This window comes from Macrobrachium rosenbergii, chromosome 25 (assembly GCF_040412425.1).
Source record: "Macrobrachium rosenbergii isolate ZJJX-2024 chromosome 25, ASM4041242v1, whole genome shotgun sequence".
In the NCBI taxonomy this organism is placed as follows: Eukaryota; Metazoa; Arthropoda; class Malacostraca; order Decapoda; family Palaemonidae; genus Macrobrachium; species Macrobrachium rosenbergii.
This window is the reverse complement of record NC_089765.1, coordinates 24,271,544-24,284,043: the sequence shown is the minus strand read 5'-3', so window position 1 is coordinate 24,284,043 and position 12,500 is coordinate 24,271,544. Positions and strand designations below refer to the sequence as shown.

The 12,500-nt window shown below is 38.2% G+C and overlaps 1 protein-coding gene across 1 annotated transcript in view; it reads right to left on the bottom strand.

Annotated features, from left to right (window-relative positions):
* LOC136852464 (single-minded homolog 1-like) overlaps nucleotides 1-12,500 on the bottom strand; it is a 136,158-nt gene that overhangs the window by 71,020 nt on the left and 52,638 nt on the right. The window contains 1 exon segment of the mRNA XM_067127105.1: nucleotides 4,590-4,868. Within this exon segment, the coding sequence (XP_066983206.1) occupies nucleotides 4,590-4,764 (175 nt within the window). The 5' untranslated portion in view covers nucleotides 4,765-4,868.

Below are 12,500 nucleotides of genomic sequence, written 5' to 3'. Positions count from 1 at the left end.
ATTTTTTTAAAACAAATATCTCCGAAAACCTTTCTAATTCATATCAAATGTTAATTTTTAACCAAGGTAGTTTATAATGTTAGTTTATTGAATTTTGGTTGTGTTTCCTTAAGTAACGTAAATATAATCTTTCTGTTTAATTATGTAGTTTTATTGGCATAGTTACTTTTTGAGTTTATAATCGCATTTAACAATAACAGTTATGATTCGGGAATACTCATTAAAAATGCCGTATGAAGAGAGAGAGAGAGAGAGATATGATTATCCAAGTTTGTTCAAATTTAACAGTCCTGTTCAGCTATAATATTTTGACAAAAATCATATATTCTTCCTCCCTCTCTCGTAAAGAAAACAGAGAGAGAGAGAGAGAGAGAGAGAGAGAGAGAGAGAGAGAGAGAGAGAGAGAGAGAGAGAGAGAGAGAGAGAGATGATTCTTTGATATAAAGAACTAGCCTACATTTCGTTATCCGCAAGAAAACCCACTGTTCTAAGTGCATAGGGACGCATCCATACATCAAAGAGACGAGCGCCCAATCGACAGGTCCTAATGAGCGACAAATCTGCATACACTCAAAAGAAGCAAATCAAAGAAAGAGAGAAAGAAAGAAAAGAGAATGAGAGAGAGAGAGAGAGGCCTCCTCCATTCCTCTGAATAGGAAAAGAAAAGAGATAAGAAATTGACGTTTAATTGCGGTTCTTCATCTCTCCCTGTTGCATTCATCTTCAAACGCAACGCACTACAAAAATGTCCCTCCAAGACCATTCCCCCCCCCTCCCTCTTCCCCTCTCTCAGTCTGCAGTCCTATTTTTTTATTATTGTTTTTTCTTTATGTTTTGCAGTTTCGCTCGCTAGAGTGGTAATCAATATGGCTTCGAGATTGTCTTAACACTCCCGACAATAAGTTCTCTCCGGCTCGTGATTGTGTTTCTGTTAATGACATTCGCGCAAGGCTCTTCTCCTTTGTTTTTCGATGGAACGAGAGGCTTGTGTTCAGCGTTAACTCTCTCTCTCTCTCTCTCTCTCTCTCTCTCTCTCTCTCTCTCTGTATTCATTTCTCTGTCTTTCTGTCTCTTACTATCTAAAGCGTGAGAGAGAATGGCTTCAAATACCTTTTATAATCATCTGTAATTCCTAAATTGTAAGGCCACCATTCAGTACTTTCTGTTTATCTATCTTGCTATCAGAGAAAGAGTGAGAGAGAGAGAGAGAGAGAGAGAGAAAGAGAGAGAGAGAGATCAAAGATATCTTGCAGTCCTAATTTGCACGGATTTACTCAAGAGAGTGCAGTCAGCCGACCCTGTTGTCATTATCATTCCAGTGAATGTTTCATTGCATATTGCAAGGATGCTCCCTTCTCTCTCTCTCTCTCTCTCTCTTCGACTCTTAATGTTTCCTCTTTGTGCATTTTTTCTAGGCTCTTGGCAATTGGCGATCTTTTGATGTCATAGGCACGGGTCCTTGTTATTGTTTTTTTGTTCTTATTGCTCTGAGTTATTATTATTATTATTATTATTATTATTATTATTATTATTATTATTATTATTATTATTATTATTATTATTATTATTATTATTATTATTATTATTAGACGATGTAGCTCATTCAGAGATGCAAAAACTCAGTTCTAGATAGAAATAAACTTAATTTCTCTCTAAAAACTTTTTGTCGCCACTTGATAAAATTCAGTAACTGAATCCCTGAAAGAAACGCTTGGATATCGTATCACCAGTAATATGCTTTTACATCATGGCGTTGGAAATCTTCACCTTCTTACGTGTTCAGATATTAAGCGTACAAGGTTTTCACTTGTCGTTATATCCTGAAACAAGTGACTGCATTTACTTAAAGTTCTTAATGATCTCGGTGTTTTGGGTAATACTGCTCGGAAGTGTAAGGTTATGTCGAGTTACTACCTGAGAGAGTATTCTTTTTTATTTCGCTAACTAATTATTCATGACCACTGTTTGTTTGTTTGTTTACTAGTGTCCCTGTCTCTTAAAAAATGTCCGCATTATTTAAAAATTTTGCAGTTTCAACATACGGATAATATATCTATTGCATTATGTAGTTCTGCATTATTTTTATTTAGGTTGGCAAGAACAGTCAGTCATAATTATCATTACTACACAAAGAAAAGATAAACACGTGAATACGCTGTTTAATTTTTTTTTCTTTAATTCCTTGTGTTTCTGGCTTCTGTTATTGATTTGTCTGCAGTCTGTATTTTTGTCTAGCAACCGCTTAGTAAGAAAAACAGTGAAGAATTATTTTGCGGTTTTTGAAGAAACTGTTAACTTCCTGCTGTTTGTGGAAGAACGGAATTATAGATAGGATTTGGTTAGGCTATGCGAGTCATGTCTTTGTTTATGTAAAAGAAAATGTAAATGATGAAGAGTACCGGAGTGACTACGAATTGTGTTCTTGTTTCAGTGAAAGAAATTGTAAATGGTGCAAAGTGTTCAGTTAGCTCTTTCAATCACGTCCTATCAGTTGTGAAAGGGAAAGTCAGTGACGCTGAGTATTTACGTCCTTGTAAGTGAAAAAGTAAAATGTGGCATGTTTTGTTGAACTGTACTGTTATTTGAGTAGCTATGCTAATACAAAATATTTAGGTAGCTGTGCTAATGGTGGATGTTTGGGTAGCTGTGCTAATGGAAAATGTTTGGGTAGCTGTGCTAATGCAGAATATTTGGGTAGCTGTGCTAATGCAGAATATTTAGGTAGCTGTGCTAATGGTGGATGTTTGGGTAGCTGTGCTAATGGAAAATGTTTGAGTAGCTGTGCTAATGCAGAATATTTGGGTAGCTGTGCTAATGGAAAATGTTTGGTGGATGCAGAATATTTGGGTAGCTGTGCTAATGCAGAATATTTGGGTAGCTGGCTAAAAATGTTTGGGTAGCTGTGCTAATGCAGAATATTTGGGTAGCTGTGCTAATGCAGAATATTTAGGTAGCTGTGCTAATGGAAAATGTTTGGTGGATGCAGAATATTTGGGTAGCTGTGCTAATGGAAAATGTTTGAGTAGCTGTGCTAATGCAGAATATTTGGGTAGCTGTGCTAATGCAGAATATTTGGGTAGCTGTGCTAATGGAGAATGTTTGGGTAGCTGTGCTAATGGAGAATATTTGGGTAGCTGTGCTAATGGAAAATGTTTGAGTAGCTGTGCTAATGCAGAATATTTGGGTAGCTGTGCTAATGGAAAATGTTTGAGTAGCTGTGCTAATGCAGAATATTTGGGTAGCTGTGCTAATGCAGAATATTTGGGTAGCTGTGCTAATGGAGAATGTTTGGGTAGCTGTGCTAATGCAGAATATTTGGGTAGCTGTGCTAATGCAGAATATTTGGGTAGCTGTGCTAATGGAAAATGTTTGAGTAGCTGTGCTAATGCAGAATATTTGGGTAGCTGTGCTAATGCAGAATATTTGGGTAGCTGTGCTAATGGAAAATGTTTGAGTAGCTGTGCTAATGCAGAATATTTGGGTAGCTGTGCTAATGCAGAATATTTGGGTAGCTGTGCTAATGGAAAATGTTTGGGTAGCTGTGCTAATGCAGAATATTTGGGTAGCTGTGCTAATGGAGAATATTTGGGTAAGTGTGCTAATGGAGAATGTTTGGGTAGCTGTGCTAATGGAGAATATTTGGGTAAGTGTGCTAATGGAGAATATTTGGGTAAATGTGCTAATGGAGAATATTTGGGTAAGTGTGCTAATGGTGGATGTTTGGGTAGCTGTGCTACTGGAGAATATTTGGGTATGTGTGCTAATGGAGAATGTTTGGGTAGCTGTAGTAATGGTGGATGTTTGGGTAGCTGTGCTAATGGTGGATGTTTGGGTAACTGTGCTAATGCAGAATATTTGGGTAGCTGTGCTTATGGAGAATATTTGGGTAAGAGTGCTAATGGAGAATGTTTGGGTAGCTGTGCTAATGGAGAATATTTGGGTAAGTGTGCTGTGCTAATGGTGGAGGTTTGGGTAGCTGTGCTAATGGTGGAGGTTTGGGTAGCTGTGGTAATGCAGAATATTTGGGTAGCTGTGCTAATGGAGAATATTTGGGTAGCTGTGTTAATGCAGAATATTTGGGTAGCTGTGCTAATGGAGAATGTTTGGGTAGCTGTGTTAATGCAGAATATTTGGGTAGCTCTGCTAACGGAGGATGTTTGGGTAGCTGTGTTAATGCAGAATATTTGGGTAGCTCTGCTAACGGAGGATGTTTGGGTAGCTGTGCTAATGGAGAATTGTTTGGGTAGCTATGCTAATGCAGAACATTTGGGTAGCTGTTCTAATGCAGAATATTTGGGTAGCTGTTCTAATGCAGAATATATGGGTAAATATGCTAATGCAGAATATTTGGGTAATAACTGTGCTGATGCAGAATATTTGGGTAACTGTGTTAACGCAGAATATATGGGTAACTATATTAATGCAGAATAAATGGGTAGAAACGCTAACGCAGAATATTTGGGTAACTACGCTAATGCAGAATATTCGAGTAGCTATGCTAATACATCCTTGTATGTACGAGAGAAAATGCAAGTTCTGTTTGTTAACTCGGTCAAGCCCTTTGAAGCAGAATCTCTGTGGGGACTTACCGTCGGGGAAGACGTGCCTCATCTTGAGGTAGCTCGTCGTCAGTCGGATAATCGAGGCTTTGTCGAGCTGCGAGGTGATGGCCGCCGGGAGGGGCAGGAGTTTGGCCAGTTCCAGGAATTCGGCGTTTTCCTTCTCGCGGCGGCTCCTGGCCGCGTTCTTGCTCTTCTCTTTCATTCCTGACGGCGGTGGCGGTGGTGGTGGTGGTGGTGGTGGTGATGATGATGGTGATGGTGGTGGTGGTGGTGATGGGGTCGCTCCTCCGCCTCCTGTTGCCCGGCCTGGGTGCGAGGTCAGGTGAGGTCAGGTCGTCGGGCGAAGTCACGGAACGTTTGAAGGCAGCGTTGAGGAGAGAAAAATGCACATTAGTTATTATGAAAATAATAATAATAATATAATAATAATAATAATAATAATAATAATAATAATAATAATAATAATATCTTATTCAGTTGATGGTTATTATGAATGGATATTATTTATTTATTGTAAAGGCTATGATGTTAGATAATTCCCTACGTTGTAAGTAGATGATCTTTCGTCATATGGTTACACTACAAATCACGTTTTTAAAGGCATCAAAAGAAAGATGACTCATTCTATCATTTTTTTATTCCTTTTTTTATATGCTCATTTATCTGTTTATGTGCGTTGTTAATAATAATGATCTTGCGTCGTATAGTTATGAATAGTAGTCACGTTATTTTCAAAGGTAGCCGAAAAACATTACTCTTTGTAGTTTAAGAATTCTTGTATTTTGTCTTTTAGACTCTCTCTCTCTCTCTCTCTCTCTCTCTCTTTGTATTTTGCCTTGTACATTGTCTCTCTCTCTCTCTCTCTCTCTCTCTCTCTCTCTCTCTCTCTCTTATGGGTCCTCATCCAACCCCTCCACCTCTCCATCACCTCTCTGTAGTCCTCTTCTCTCCCGACCCCCCTACCTCTCTTAAACTCCCCTCCCACTACATGACCTACTCAACCCCTCCCCCCCTCCACCAAGAACGCCGCCCCCAGGCCATGCGGCAAACAAATGGGAAAAGGGACTATAATGAGACGAGAAATTAAAGGGAGAATTGTCCGTGTAAATTTTATGTAGGCGGACGAGACTTCGGCCCCTCCTCTAATGGGACTTCAAATAACGGGTTAATGACCAAGTGTTGAATAGGGCAAGGCGGGCGGACGGAAGGCGCCGCTCAGCTATGCTATGGACGATAATATGTGCACCGACTGATTTCTGTTGCGCTCTCTCTCTCTCTCTCTCTCTGTGTGTGACTTCAGACCAGGTGCAAAAGCGTTTTAAGTGAAAGTAGTATAAAGTTATTTTACTGCAATGTCATCAATTTATGAAAGATTATATCTATGAGAAGTTTCTCTCTCTCTCTCTCTCTCTCTCTCTCTCTCTCTCTCTCTCTCTCTCTCTCTGTGCAAAAGCGTTGAAAATGAAAATAAAAACGGAAAAATATTTTATTCCCATTTCATAAATCTACGAAAGATTTTATCCCCGAGAGCTCTCTCTCTCTCCTGTTAACGGTAATAATAATGAGAATATTCTTTATTTCAACTCAGTACCTTATACAGAGATACTCGGCTCCGAAATCATATCTGATATCGTCACTTTCAACAACTACAGCAAATAATTCCTCACAGGGATGAGCCTAAGCAAGGTATAATCTCCCACCCCCCAGATTGGTGAAACCGCTTTACAGGTAATCCACAGGCAAACTTTTCCCTTCTTCATTCGTCTTCAAGGCGCCACCCAGAATGAACTAAATTCCTCGCAGGAATCATCCCCCAAATCCCGAGAAAATGAGCGAAATTCGGCTGAGGCCAGCTGTTGTAATAGTCGGAAAATAGCCGGCGGAAAATGGCTAGATTTAGCGGCTTAGCGACTTATCGCCAGAAACGAGCGCCTCTATAAGCCTGCCAACAACACCGGCGTATCATAACGCTGTCACGCCCTCTGAAGGGCGGTTTAAGGCCCGTTCTCTGAGGGAATTCGGGTCTGGAGGGAACAGGTGTGTTTCCCCAGGTAGAATCTTCTTCTTCTGGTGTCCCTCGGGATGAAATAGATCCGGTCAAATGTCTGTTTGTTAACCTTAGGTCATTTGTCAGGGTGATAATGATGGCGTGTTTGTTTGCTAATGTCTCTCGGTTTGTTTGTTTCTCCTCCCTCTGTTTTTTTCGTTATTGTCATGATTAATTTGTCGTGGGCGTTATCCTTTTGTCTTTTAATGAATTTTGTTTTTACTAATTCATTGCTCCCATTTTCTGTAAGGTTCCTGCGTAATTTCCGATTCAGTTCTTTTTTTATCTTCCTTGTTCATTTGGTCTTCTCTACCGTCTGTCTCAAGATCTTTAACGCCTTCGATTACTGTCCTCATTCCCTTATTTCTTGTGCTTTATCCCCTTTGCCTATTCACACTCATTTGTTCTTTCTCTCTTTGTCTTCAGTTTATCCCTTCCACTCTGTTTTCCATTTTGCTCCTTGCCCCTTTGTTTATTCCTCTCTTCATATTCATGCGAACATAATGGCTTTTCGCCATTTCTCCTTCCCTTCATATCACTTTAACCCTTTGCCTTTATTCCTTTACGTCTCCATATCTTTCTCCTGTTCCTTTTCTTATTTTTTGTTTCCTCTTTACAGTCTTTTACCCTTTTATTCTGCTTCTTTCCTTTCTCTTCCTTCTTCTCCTCCCTCCCAATCCTCACTCTCCTCTCCTTCTCCCATTTCTCCTCTTCATCACCATTTTCTAATTTTTCATCTTCCTCACCCTGGTCCTCAATCTTATCACGTTCTTCCCTCTCGCCTCCTTTTCGCCAATCTTCTCCAGCTTATCTTCCTCCTCCTCCTCCTTTTCTCCCTCTCCTCTTCCTTGTCCTCCTCTTCCTTATCCTACTCCTCCTTCACTCCCCATCTTTATCCTTCGCCTTTTCATTACCTCTCTCCTACCGATCCTCTTCGCTTCTTCTTTCTCTTCCCCAGCATCCTTCTTTTCCTCCCCCTTCTCGTCTTTATCTTCCCCTCCTTTCCATCTCCCTCTTTTCACCCTCCTCCCTCCTTTCTCCCGCCTTTCTCCCTCCTTTCTCCCTCCCCCACTGAAATTCTCTCTGGTGTTAAGCCGTATCTCCCGTAATATCAGTGCGGTCAGGACGGGACAAAGTCCCACACCCAGCCTCCGATTTCACACATCGTACAATACAACTCCCGGCCCCCTGCGGTGTGTGACACTCTCTCTCTCTCTCTCTCTCTCTCTCTCTCTCTCTCTCTCTCTCTCTCTCTCTCTCTCGTTGTTTTGTATCGCCGTCCAGAGTTGTTTTGGCGTCAGTGTATTTAATCAAGTCTCTCTCTCTCTCTCTCTCTCTCTCTCTCTCTCTCTCTCTCTCTCTCTTGCGTTGTTCTCTGTCATGGCCAGAGTTGTTTTGGTGTCAATGTATTTAATCAGTTCTCTCTCTCTCTCTCTCTCTCTCTCTCTCTCTCTCTCTCTCTCTCTCTCTCTCTCTCTCTCTCTCTCTTGCGTTGTTCTCTGTCATGGCCAGAGTTGTTTTGGTGTCAATGTATTTAATCAGTTCTCTCTCTCTCTCTCCCTCTCTCTCTCTCTCTCTCTTGCGTTGTTCTCTGTCATGAACAGAGTTGTTTTGGCGTCAGTGTATTTAATCAGTTCTCTCTCTCTCTCTCTCTCTCTCTCTCTCTCTCTCTCTCTCTCTCTCTCTCTCTCTCATACACACACAGACACACAAACACACTCACTTGAACAACTATATCTAACTGTCTATTTGTTCATCACATCTGTATAAAAACGACTCACTTCTATAATAAGAAATATGTGTAATAAATGTCACAATAATAAGTGGCATATCTCACGCAAATTAGGCATGAAATTACTGAAACTGACAATTTGACTGGACACACTTGGAAGGTTCGTTTCCGCCACACATTCCTGGGGGATGTTAATGGCTCATTGTCCCACAGACGACCAAGTAACTCCCACTGGCCTGTAACAAAACCCGCTTTGGAAATATTTTCTGGTCTGTGGAGATGAAAAGATAAAATATGAAAAAGGTCTGAAAACTTATTAGTTTTATGGCGAATTAAACTCTTCAATCCTTTTCCTTGTCTTATTTATTCATCTCCACCCCCGTAGGGGGTTAGTGCCGTCAGTGCACCTCACGGAGTGCACTGTAGGCATTACTAAACGTTCTTTGCAGCGTCTCTTCGGCACCTAGCTGCAACTCCTTTCATTCCTTTTACTGTACCTCCATTCATATTCTCTTCCATCTAACTTTCAGCCCTCTCCTAACAATTGTTTCATAGTGCAACTGCGAGGCTTTCCTCCTGTTACGCCTTTCAAGTCTTTCTACTCTTAATTTCCTTTTCATCGCTGAATGACCTCATAGGTCCCAGTGCTTGGCCTTTGGCCTAAACTCTATCCCATTCCATCCCATTAGCTTTATGGCGAAATTCATGAAATAGAAATTCGATTCGCTAGTATCTATAAAATAGATAGGCCAGTTTGTCACTGTGAATTTGTGGTTCAAAAGCAAAGGATATCGAGGTGGCCATAGAATACTAGACTTTTTTTTCTCTTGCGGGAAAAATTTTTTTTTTTATGGTGAAAAAACTGTTTGTAGATTTCAAGGCAAAAGGAGGCAGGAAAAAAATGAACAAGTACGAATAGATTTGAAGAGTAGTATATGTTTAATATACAACGAGACGATTTTGGTGGCGACCACTTGTCAAATTTTGTCTCATCCGCAGCGGGATCGCTAACTAAATATATTCATCCAGATTCATCTAGTTCCAGTTATCAGCTTTTGAGAATTTTGTTAACACACACACACACACACACACACACACACACAATTCGTCAAAGCTCAACCACACACCTGCAGTTACAACAACTATCCAGTGATGTGTGTACCTATTGCTTATTGTGGGATCTGAACGATGCATATACCGTGACGTTGGTATATTGTACTCAAATGACATTCTATCGGCCTTAACAGCGTTTCGAAATTAATTTCAATTTGAGTTAAGTTTATGAATTGATGAATAAGTTATCATTTAAACTTCTGTAATTACATCTAGTAATTATCATCCGTGTTATAAGACTGTATTTGATTATTTATGACAGTAGACATAAAACGTTATCGTTCATTCATCAGTTCATTTTTCAAATTGATTATGCTCTCTCTCTCTCTCTCTCTCTCTCTCTCTCTCTCTCTCTCTCTCTCTCTCTCTCTCTCTCTCTCTCAGTATTGTCATTTTATCGGAATGAATAAAACTTATATTGTCTGTCTAGAGTAAATAAAATCAATGTCACGAAAAATTCTATATTACCTTTAGGTCTTCAGAAGTTACTGCACTTTTTACCAAGTGCCTCTTCAGATTAGATTATTATTATTATTATTATTATTATTATTATTATTATTATTATTATTATTATTATTATTAACAAAGACTACCAGGGACCAATGATTGATTTTCAAGTTTATATCACAGTAAATTTCTCTGCGCAATGATTATTAATATTATTATTATTATTATTATTATTATTATTATTATTATTATTATTATTATTATTATTATTATTATAATTTGGCAGCAGACCCTCTTTTAAACAGGTTTTATTGAATATTATTGCTGCTTCAGCTGCATTTATTTTGTAGAAGACTTTTTCTATTTTCCTTATCGCGGACGTCTCTTCGTTGGAGGTGCGTGCTAACAGCTCGCCTATATTTTCCCCCATGAAATGACAAATATAGGCGAGCTGTTAGCACGCACCTCCAATGAAGAGAAGTCCGCGATAAGGAAAATAGAAAAAGTCTTCTACAAAATAAATGCAGCTTAAACAGCAATAACATTCAATAAAACCTATTATTGAAAACATCTGTAAACAATCTTCAATTTTATATCGCAGTGAATTTCTTTGCAGTTATTATTATTATTATTATTATTATTATTATTATTATTATTATTATTATTATTATTATTATTATTATTATTATTATTATTAAGGCTACAGAGAATTATCCTAAATTGAAGTCAGGTGATGCAGTTATAATTTTGAATGGAAAATGCATAAGAGAGGTTTTCCTTCCTAATTATTATTATTATTATTATTATTATTATTATTATTATTATTATTATTATTATTATTATTATTATTATTAATCATAACGAACCTACATCCTGATAGAGTGACGCGAAGTAATAATATAAAAAATAACAATGAAAAATTTTCAGACGACTTCTAATTTATTTTTTTTTTTTTACTCTTTCATCGTATCACCGTTATTCTCTCGACCATCCGTTCGACGAGGGAATCATCGATTATACTCTCGCGACACCTTGAGAGAGAGAGAGAGAGAGAGAGAGAGAGAGAGAGAGAGAGAGAGTAAAGGTGCTCTCACTCCCACTCTTTGGATCCCCAGGCTCTCAGTATGGAAATGAAATGGGGTACGAAGTGAAGAAGAAGAAGAAGAAGAAGAAGAAGAAGAAGAGAGAGAGAGAGAGAGAGAGAGAGAGAGAGAGAGAGAGAGATCTTATGCTCTCTTGTTTACTTCCTTTTACGCTTCCACCTTCATCATGTCTCTCTCTCTCTCTCTCTCTCTCTCTCTCTCTCTCTCTCTCTCTCTCTCGCCACCCAGTTCAATCTACCTTTGCCTCTACGAGCGAACCCGTGACGTCACATCCGGCAGATAACAAAAATAAGTTACCGAAATAATGTCCACTGTCGTCCACTTACTCACAACAAATGACTCATTCAGAATGAGTGAGGGACTCAGCATGGTGAATGAAAACGGATAACGGATTCATTCGTTGCGTTACATATACATATTCATTCATTCCCACGGTCCTATTCCAGCGTGAGATCGGCGGATTTTAGTCACTGAAACGATTTATGCAATGCACTCGGTACTTCCGGACAGAGGGTGATAATTACACTAAATTTAGTAATGATCATTCACTGTCATTTTGCTGACTTGCTATAATTAAAGTCGATGCAGATTTTAAATAAATCTTGACATCATTATTTTTGTAGAATCTAATAATTATACTAAATTTAGTAATGATCATTCATTATCATTTTACTGACTTGGTGTAATGAAAGTTGACGTAGATTTTAAATAAATCTTGTCATCATTATTTTTGTAGAATATGTTCATTATTTGCGTTTTCGAAACATTATAGGTCGTGTTAACGATGATGATAATATATTTATTTCAGCTTATGGTACAAAACAAAATGCAATTTTATAAGAATATAAAAATTTGTGTGTATGTATATATATATATATATATATATATATATATATATATATATATATATATATATATATATATATATATATATATATATATATTGCTTTTATAGAAGGAAGAGAACTGCAGTGATATAAGTGGCGCAATAGAACTTTCGTTCCGATTTCGATGTCAGAATTAAGAAACAACACGAATAAGAAAAGTGATTGTGTGAACAATGTCGATTAATGTAATTCTAAGATGAATTGGAATAAAAATTACAATTTTCAGACATCTGAGGCCATATTGCAGGGCTATCAACCTCATCCCAAGGTTAGCGCTTCCTGAATCCGCCAAGTGGAAGTGGCTTTTAGGTGAAATAATAATAATAATAATAATAATAATAATAATAATAATAATAATAATTTCACCAATCTCTGTTTTTTGTTGCAGTAACATTAGTGACTGTTATCAACGAATAACAGAACCAGCTGATTTGCTATTGCACAGAAAGAAAACAAAAACAAAACCAAACAAAAAATAAAATAAACAAAGCGAGCGCACAAACGAAAGAAAAACACAAACAAGAGAAATTCTCTGAGCAAACGAAATTCTTTGATCTGGATGGGTATCACTAACGGTGCTGTTTGGGCAAAGAAAGCACTTGTCTTAGA